The sequence below is a fragment of the Ochotona princeps genome, chromosome 11 (genome assembly GCF_030435755.1).
Source record: "Ochotona princeps isolate mOchPri1 chromosome 11, mOchPri1.hap1, whole genome shotgun sequence".
NCBI classification, from domain to species: domain Eukaryota; kingdom Metazoa; phylum Chordata; class Mammalia; order Lagomorpha; family Ochotonidae; genus Ochotona; species Ochotona princeps.
In genome coordinates, this window is record NC_080842.1 from 35,254,229 (window position 1) to 35,263,745 (window position 9,517).

A 9,517-nucleotide genomic window follows, 5' to 3' on the forward strand; every position below is an offset into this window, starting at 1 on the left:
AATTTTTCTGATCTAGCCACTTGAAAATTTTCATCATCATGACAATGTTTAGTCATTATAGTATTGGGACAAAGTAGGTGTGCATGGTTAGTATTATAATTAAATATTGTTATATGCCACTGATTGGATGAATCAAATGATTAGACTCATTTGAATTAGATGGTTTGCTTTTCTACAGTTGCTACAAGATAAAATTGTAGAAGTTAGTACATCTGGGCCTGGCGCAGTGGCCTAGCGGCTAAAGTCCTCACCTTGAAAGCCCCAGGATCCCATATGGGCGCCGGTTCTAGTCCCGGCAGCTCCACTTCCCATCCAGCTCCCTGCTTGTGCCCTGGGAAAGCAGTCGAGGACGTCCCAAAGCCTTGGGACCCTGTACCCGTGTGGGAGACCTGGAAGAGGTTCCTGGTTCCCGGCTTCGGATCGGTGCAGTACCGGCCCGTTGCAGCTCACTTGGGGAGTGAATCATCGGATGGAAGATCTTCCTCTCTGTCTCTCCTCTCTGTATATCTGACTTTATAATAAAATGAATAAATCTTTTTTTAAAAAAAGTTAGTACATCTAAGTATAAAATAAACACATTGTTTTCTACAAAAGGACATTTTGTTCTTATATCTTATATAATATTGATTATATTTTGTTCTTTAATAAATGCTTGAGTCTAGACTTTTAGAAGCATTATGTGGTCTTTCTGTTTTATCAGTGTTTTTCTGGTAGGCGAAATATGTAATCTCTTTCAGAAGTCTTCATGTATCTTATAAAACCTCAGTTAACTTAAATACTGAATCTGGGAACTACTATATGACATTTTAAAGAAAAAGAAGCAATTCATAAAAGGGAAAATTTTAAGTGCATTTCTTAAATGTTGTCAATGTGGTCAAAAAGCTGTATTTCAGTCCTCTGCCTTACGTTGAACTCTGTGGCCTTGAACAAGTGATTTAGACATTTTCATTTAGTTTCCATGTCTCTAAAATAGATTTTATGTGTATTAAATTTAAGTAGTAAGCTAGAATTATTTAATGAAGTACTATATAAATGTATATAGATTATTATATATAGATAAGTACATTCCAGCATTGATAATTCCATGAAAGTAGAACCCACATTCTGGTCCACGCTTTGAAAACAAGGTTCTCCAATATGATTATGATAGTTAGGATATACTATTTATGTAGGAGATTCTATTCATTATGTACTCTTGAAACATTTTTAATGTTAAACATTATAAATTAAGGTTTCTAATGGCCATTTTATTCTCTTTGTTCCAAATAGGAAACTTAGATGCTTCCATTTCTAGAAGTTCAAATTCCCAATAGGCATTTGTTGTGCCTTTTGTAAAGATACAAGTCTTACATATCCACATGAATAGCATGTTAAGTATTTTATATTTATTGTAGAAATCTAGTAAAAGACTTCTTGAATCTGAACTCTTAAAAATACCAAAACATTATCTCAGAATGTACGTGGTGGGTAATTTTAATAGCTATATGATTCTTGTTGGCAAATGAAGCAAATTTTAAGCACAGCATCTCCTGGTTTATGTATTTCAGAGCATGTGTCATGTCCTGTGTTTATCAGTTGAATTCATCCTTATTCCGTTGATTAAGACCTATATAAACTTTTTAAGATTTGTTTTCATTTACTCTTTTCATTCACTCAACATTTTAAAGTAGAATGGGATGAATATACATTGAATTGAAGTCAGAAGTCAGGATGAGATGTTAGTTTATTTTTTTTTTTAACTTCAGCGTGTTTGAAGAAACTGACACGGATTTACAAGAGCTTCAGGTCTCGATGGAACAGCTTCTTAGGGAACAACCTGGTGAGGAATACAGCGAGGAGGAGGAATCTGTCCTCAAAAACAGTGATGTGGAGCACACTGCAAATGGGACAGATCTGGTAGATGAAGATGACAATCCCAGTAGTGAAAGTGCCCTGAATGAAGAATGGCACTCAGGTGCGTAATCACAGTTGTGAGCTTTTTCCTTTTTCAGTGTGTACAGATGTTTCCAGGAGAGTGTATTTTTCTGATACGTGATATCAGCTGCTTCCAGCTTTAAGTAAACCTGACGCATGCTTCCATCAGTTTCTTTTCTTTTCATGAGAATGTGCAAACAAGTGTACATGTTCGATTCCTTTCTCATTATAACAGTGCTTTTGAGGGCATTTTGACTGTATTGTTCTCCATTTCCTGAGAATATTTTTTAGTAATAAAAATACTTAGTTTTCTTAGCGGTTTATATTACAAAGAACTTCTGTATATAGTGGTTGATCAGTGGGGTTATTATTGAAAAGAATTTTTAAATCTTGACTCTTTTTTAATTTGAAATCTATTGTGTTCATAGCATCATTCCTAAGATACCTAGAAATTTGCATCTTTTAATAAATATATTTGAAAGAAAAGTTAATGTGAAAATATTATTCAGTATTTCTCGCAAGTATCCTGAGCATGAACATTGCAAAACCTAATGAGCATGTATAAAGCCTTCTAAGTGCTTTCTTAAAATTTTAGGATCTGTGTCTTAGGGTTTTGCCTTCTGTATAGTTTCTTATGTTATAGCCCATGTCTATTGCCAACTTACTATAAAAGATTTATTTGCATAGTAGAGTTATAGACAAAGAGCGAAGAGATGGAGCTCTCCCATCTGCACTCCCGATGGCTGCAATGATTGGGGCTGGGCCTGGCCAAAGACAGAAGTCTGGACCTCCATCCTGGTCTCCCATGTGGGTACCCGGGTGCTAAGCACTCAGGTTATCCTGTGCTACTTTCCCAGGCAAGGTAGTAGGGAGCTTGATTAGAGCTCTGATGTGGGATGCCAGTGGCTAAAGCAGCTCAACCATAACAGTGGCCCCATCGGCTTTTTCAAAGAAGCAAAATTGGTTGCTTGATTCTTAAATAAAAAGACATCTGCAGGGGTGTTTTATTCTAACCTAATTTGCAGTTATATCCAGAAAAGATTGCTAAAATAATATTCTTTTTAGGTAAATTGTATCTACTTTGTTTGCCTATATAAATGATCAATATTATGATAAGAAAAACTGTTTCTATGGCAAATAAAATTTACCTATTTCAATGGCATCATCCACTTGACAGAGAGTCAGTTTATTATCTTCTTTCTTAATCATATCTTTTTTTGATTATGTTTTCAGACAACAGTGATGGTGAGATCACTAGTGAGTGTGAATATGATAGTGTCTTTAACCATTTAGAAGAACTGAGACTTCACTTGGAGCAAGAGATGGGATTTGAAAAATTCTTTGAGGTTTATGAGAAAATAAAGGTAAAACTTGCTGTAAAAATCTGATCTAACTAGAGAAAGTTGATGGCTTTTGTTCATTATAAATAACAATACAAAATTAAAGCATATTCACATATTGATTTATATTTGGTAATTTGGCACAGGCTATTCATGAAGATGAGGATGAAAATATTGAGATTTGTAAGACAATGGTTCAGAATATTTTAGGAAATGAGCATCAGCATCTGTATGCCAAGATTCTGCATTTAGTCATGGCAGATGGAGTTTATCAGGAAGGTAAGGCTTCCTCACATGTATTTATATTTTCAATAAATTTCAGAGAAAATAACAAATGTCAGTCAGTAAGCTTATATCACATGCACTGTAGTGAAATGTATTAGGTTTATGTCTGTTGGGTCTGGGGCAATAACCTAGTGGTTAAATCCTTGCAGTGCATCTGCCAGGATCCCATACAGGTGCTGGTTTGTATCCTGGCTGCTCCACTTCCCATCTAGCTCCCTGCTCGTGGCCTGGGATAGCAGCAGAGGAAGGCTCAAAGCCTTGGGACCCTTCCCCCACGTGGAAGACTTAGGAAAGGCTCTTGGCTTTCAGTCAGATCACCTTAGCTCAGTTCCATCTGTTGTGGCCATTTGGGGAGTGAACCAGTGGATAGGAGATCTTTGTCTCTCCTCTCTGTAAATCTTCCTTTCCAATAAAAACAAATAATTCTTAAAAACTCTGCTTATTTTGTATCTCTAAAAATTATAATTATTTTAAAAACATTACTTGTTTTTTGAAAGGCAAAGCAACAAAGAGAAGGAGAGACAGAGAGGTTTTTTCCATCAGGGCTTACTCCCCAAATGACTGCAACAGCTGGAGCTGAGCTGATCCAAAACTAGGAGCTAGGAGTTTCTTTCAGGTCTTCTATGTGGGTACAGGGGCCCAAAGACTTGAATGATCCTCCAGTGCTTTTCCACAAATTAACGAGGAACTGGATTGGAAGTAGAAATGGTGGGATCAGAATTGGTGCCCGTGTGAAATGCTGGCACCGCAGGTGGAATCTTAACGTAGTAAACCGCAGTGCTGGCCCCTATAGTAATTCTTTATCAATTGTTAGATTTACCCAACTGCCAAGGAGACCACGGGAAATTGCAATGCCTTCAGAGTCTGAGAACTCTGAGGTCATCCAATCCCGTTTGTATCTCCCACATGGGATAGAAGAAGCCCAAATCCTTGCTCGCAGGATACAATGTCATCGGAACAGCAGCTAGGAGCCAGAAGCGGTCCGCAGAAACAGAACAGTAAACTTCCTTTGGGACTAGGGAGAAGAGCTTTCTCTGGTCCTTACTTAGTTCCAACTTTAGATCCCTACCCTCTCCTGCAATGACCATCAGGGTTGCTCCAGAGCCTCCCCCCTAAAAACAAACACAAAAAATTAGAATAGTTAGACAGAGATCAACAAGGAAAGCTTAGAACCAGACAGGAAATGGTCAGCATGGACTCACATATACCTTACTAGGTAGGACACGAAAATAAATTACTCCTCACTGGGGTATTTAAGATTTCTCTGGACACCCCTCCTAAAACTGTTCTGTGCCTCAACTGTTGACATATGCCTTGTTAGAGTTACAAGCCAGTTTGGACTATCCTAAAATTACCAAGTTCAGTAAAAATTGTGCTTCAACACTATAAACTGCTAAATACAAAAATGAAAATAGACACAAGACAGCTGAATAGTACCCTATAACCATTTTAAGGTATATAGCAGCCGGTGGTGTATAAACCAAAATAGAAATGTCAATGAAGTCACAGGATGTGGTTAAGAACTTGCATTTTCTCACATGGGGTCACTCAATACCATGTCAATTAACTCCATAGTGTTGTGAATTGTTGATGTTGTGTTGTGGCTTTTCATTGGTCGGGATGATATTCTGCCAGCCCTGCAGCTCTGCCAGCTCTCTTGGGGAGAGATGGTCTCTCCCAGAAACTGTTGAATTTATCTGGACAATAAGATGTTCGACTCTATGCATGGTACATGCTTGCAATGAAAGAATCATGACTGGATTTGAACTGTAATACTGCAATAAGGTGGAGTAATCCACCATGGGGAAGGGTTGGGGAAACCCCAGAGCCTATGAAACTGTGTCATAAAATGATATGTAATAAATAAATAAATAAATAAATAAATAAATAAATTGTTACATTTATGCAGTAAAATTTTGAACAAGAATTCAGTTGAAGAATATTTGCAGAAAACTAATCCTGTTACTTTAAAGGCTTAATTCATATTGACAGATTTTGGGATACATTCAGCTGGCAGGTAAGTTAGAGTTGGTATGCTGCATCTCATATCAGAAGGCCTGGATCTCAGTCAGCCCTACTCCTGATCTCAGCTTATTGCTAATATGTACCTAGGAGGCAGCAGGTTGTTACTTAAGCACTTGTGTCCCAGGCACCCATGTGTGAGACCTCAGTGCAGTCACCTACCTCCTAACTTCAATCTGCCCCAGCCTGGCCACTCTGGGTGTTTAGAGTTAACAAGCAGGTGGAAGTGATCTTGCCCTTCCTCTCTTCTTGCCCCTGTCTGCCATTCTGCACCACAGATAAATAAAAAATAATTTAAAAGTAAATATTGATGTCTAATTTTACCAATACAAACTTCCATAAAATGTATATACATATATATATATATATATATTCTGTCTTTTAACCTAAAAAATTTTAATTGTATTAAAAATATCTAAGATAAAATTACGTTTTCAAGGAGTGGGAAAAACAATATGTCATATAAGTAAGCATAAGTAATACAGTATGAAGCATGAATACCAAGTTCATATTCAACACATCTCCAAACTTTCTAAAGAGGAATATGGTGCTGATCTTTGTAAGAATCTGATTAACTACATAAATCAGTGTTCACAAGACTAAACATGCTCAGAAAACAACTGATGTTGATTTGAAACCAAAAAGAAACATTTTTTATGATTCTTTAAAAGAGAACACTGTCATAATACTCCCCTAACTTTAATAGCATATAAATCCCTTTAGGGGAAACACATTTTTTTTTTCAGGCACAAAAATTCTAAGTATCTGTAGATGTCCATTTAAAAAAAAAAAAAAACTAAACTAGACTTGTACTCTGAAAATCTCAGTTGCACAGCCAGTATTGTGGCTTAATGGATTAAGCCACTGTCTGCAATGCCAGCATGTTTATGGACACCAGTTCGAATCCTGAGTGTTCCACTTGCAATCCAGTCCTTACTCACGCATCTAAGGAAAGCAGAGGAAGAAGGCCCGAGTCCTCGAGCCCCTCCATGGATGCAGGAGGCCCACATAAGGCTCTTAGCTGCTGGCTTTGGCCTGGCCATGGCATTTGAGGAGTGAAAGATCTGCCACTGTGTTCTTCTTTCTGTAACTCTGCCTTTCAAATAAGTAAAATAAATCCTTTTTAAAGAGACTCAAAATTCAACTAAAAATAAAAAGCCTATTATAAAATCTTAATAAAAGTCCATTTTTCTAAATATTTAAAATCAATTTTTAAAATTTTTTTAATTTCAAAATCAGAGTGACAAGAGAGGGAAAAATAGAGATCTTCCAACCACTGGTTTGCTTTCTAAGTAGACTAGGCCAAACCAAAGGCAGGAGCCTAGCCCTCCATTTTGACCTGCCCTGTGGGTGGCAGGGGCCCGGAATGCCTGCTGCTTTACCAGGTGCGTTATCAGGAAGAAGCACCAGGACTTGAATAAGCATTCAGATACAGGATGCTCACAATGAAGGCAGTACCTTAACCTGATGCACCTAAGTGCCAGCCTCAAAAGATTACTTTTTATCATCAAAAATCAAATTGTGTAGTTTGAACATTTTCTGGAACTTGTAGATTAAAGATTTTATTGAGATCTTGGACTCAGTCTTCTAAAATAGAATGCTGTAATAGGACAAAAAATATATCCTAAATGATTTTTGCAGTACTTGTGTTTCAGTAAGCTAGTTCTCGTAATACATCATGGTGTAAGTTAATGGCATGAGGACAGAGAATGAGTCCATTTAAGTTAATCTGTTGAAGAGTATCAGGCCAGTTCTAGTCATATTCAGACAGTTCTTCCTTCAGGGAATTCCCTGTAAGAATTGCTTTAGTAATATTTCCTAGTAATCAAAAACAATGTGGCTAGGGGATCAGTTTTGCTTGATTAGTATGTGGAAAGCTTTTAATTTGCTTTGCCCCTTGACTTACTGTAACAGTCCATTGAGCCATAAGTTAATAGGATGACACGGTCTTGACAGCCAAGTGGCTTCAAAAGGATACATGCCTCTGCAGAAAGCCATTCTTGCTGCATAGAGCCATCCACATGGGAGATTCTGGCATCTGCCTGGCCCACATATGGCTGCTGGGGGCATTTGATGTGTGAATCAGCAGATTAAAGATCCCTCTCTCCTACGGCCAAAGCCAGGAAGCTGGAACTCCACCTTAGTCTCCCATGTTAGGGGTAGGTGGTAGGCAGTGGCAAAGGCCAAAGTATGTGGGGCCATCTCCTGCTGCTCTAAGGTGTTTTAGCAGGGAGCTTGATCAGAAGTAAGTCAGCCACAACATGAAATTGCCCTCCTATGTATGAGAACCTGTGTCAGACAGCAGGTCAACATGTCACATCATATCCGTAGCCCCAATAAAAAAAATGATATGAATTTTAATGAAAGATCACTTTTGCTAGAATGTAAAAGACAATTTTATGTAAGATTAAGGTAAGCCATCTGTTTAAATTCATTCAACAATGTTTTTTAGAATAAAGAAAACTTGGGAGAAAAACAGTGCCTATAAACAAGGATGGTTAACTTAATATTTTTATTAATCAGATATATATATAGTTAGAATATTATGTAGGCTTTGGAATTCATGTGATATAAACCAATGTTTTTGGTTTTTTTTTCAGTATAAGTTCTTTGTCATGTGAAAAAATTGAAAAAACTTCACGGTGATGATCCTAGTACCCATTCTACCATTAAGTTTGCAGTCTTGCTCTATCACTTATTTTCCATCTTTCCATGTATTATATACTTGAAATGAAAACAATTAGGTCTCAAAGTCATATTTTTGTATGATTTTTAGAAAGATTTGTATATGTGTGCACATAGTAAAGCCATCTGAAGATTTATATGTAATTATAACTTTGGTCGTCTTTTGCTTATATGTGACTTTTACTTCCCATTGTATTCTTTATTTTTTTGAATTTTCATTTACTTGAAAGAGAACTCCTTTACTGTGGTTCACTCCCCAGAAGCCTGTCATACCCAGGGATGGTCCAGGTTGAAGCTAAGCGCCTGAAACACTAGCTGGATCTCCCGTGTGGGTGGCAAGGATCCAAGTATTTAGGCCATCACCTTCTACTATCTACAGTGTGTGTTAGTAGGATGAAGGATAGGAAGCAGAGGTGGGTCTCAAACCCAGGCACTCTGATAGAGAATGCATGGCATCCCAAGTAATGTCAAATGCCTGCCCCATTACTTTGCCCTTTATTCTTTATTGTATGAACATTTTAAATGAGTACATGCTATTATAATAAAAACTATTACTTATACATTAAAATGCTATCCACTGATCATAAAAAAGAATAAAGCTCTTAAAAATTAGCTGCAGCTTGGTTTGAAAGGAACTGATTTAATTTTACTGTTTTTTTTCTTACAGATAATGATGAATGATAGAGCATTCTTAGTTCTCCACTATATGAAAACATTTGGATTTGGCTCATCAGAACAACAAGCTTCAGTGGGAAATATCAAATTTAAGTTGGGCGTGCTTAATGCATGAAAAAGGTGGCAAAGAGCATTTTCAATCAACATTCTGGTATTTTACCTGCTATGTTTGGTTTATTGAGTTCTATAGTTTAATCCTATAGAATATGTACTTTATTGAATCACCAAACCAAAGCATAAGAGATATCAGTGACATAGAAGATTTACCATGCAATCAGGTAATTTTAACTCTCAATAAATGTCTTCAGGTTGAAGGAATCATCTATTTCTTGAAAGCCTGTCTATGGTTGTTTTTTTTTTTTTTTTCATGTAACTGTTTAAGTGTGAGTTTTCTTTCTGTCTAGTATTTGTTTTTATTTTGGCCAATAACTTTGTGTTGAATAACTTGTCAAGGGCTCTATTTAAATCACTAGATTTTGAAGACAGAATTTTTAGCCTTAAAATTTGTATATTCAAGCTCATTTTCAACCAATCTGTTTCCTGAACTGGCTCAGTGCACAGGCTATAAAAGCAGCATCGGAAAACATTGAAGGATT

At 36.9% G+C, this 9,517-nt stretch overlaps 1 protein-coding gene across 1 annotated transcript in view; it reads left to right on the forward strand.

Moving 5' to 3' along the window:
* NEK1 (NIMA related kinase 1) overlaps window positions 1–9,162 on the forward strand; it is a 132,462-nt gene extending 123,300 nt beyond the window's left edge. Inside the window, exons 32-35 of the mRNA XM_058670009.1 lie at window positions 1,746–1,954; window positions 3,148–3,278; window positions 3,401–3,533; window positions 8,914–9,162. Of these exons, the coding sequence (XP_058525992.1) occupies window positions 1,746–1,954; window positions 3,148–3,278; window positions 3,401–3,533; window positions 8,914–8,927 (487 nt within the window). The 3' untranslated portion in view covers window positions 8,928–9,162. The remainder of the gene's footprint in view (window positions 1–1,745; window positions 1,955–3,147; window positions 3,279–3,400; window positions 3,534–8,913) is intronic.
* Window positions 9,163–9,517: the final 355 nt, after the last annotated feature.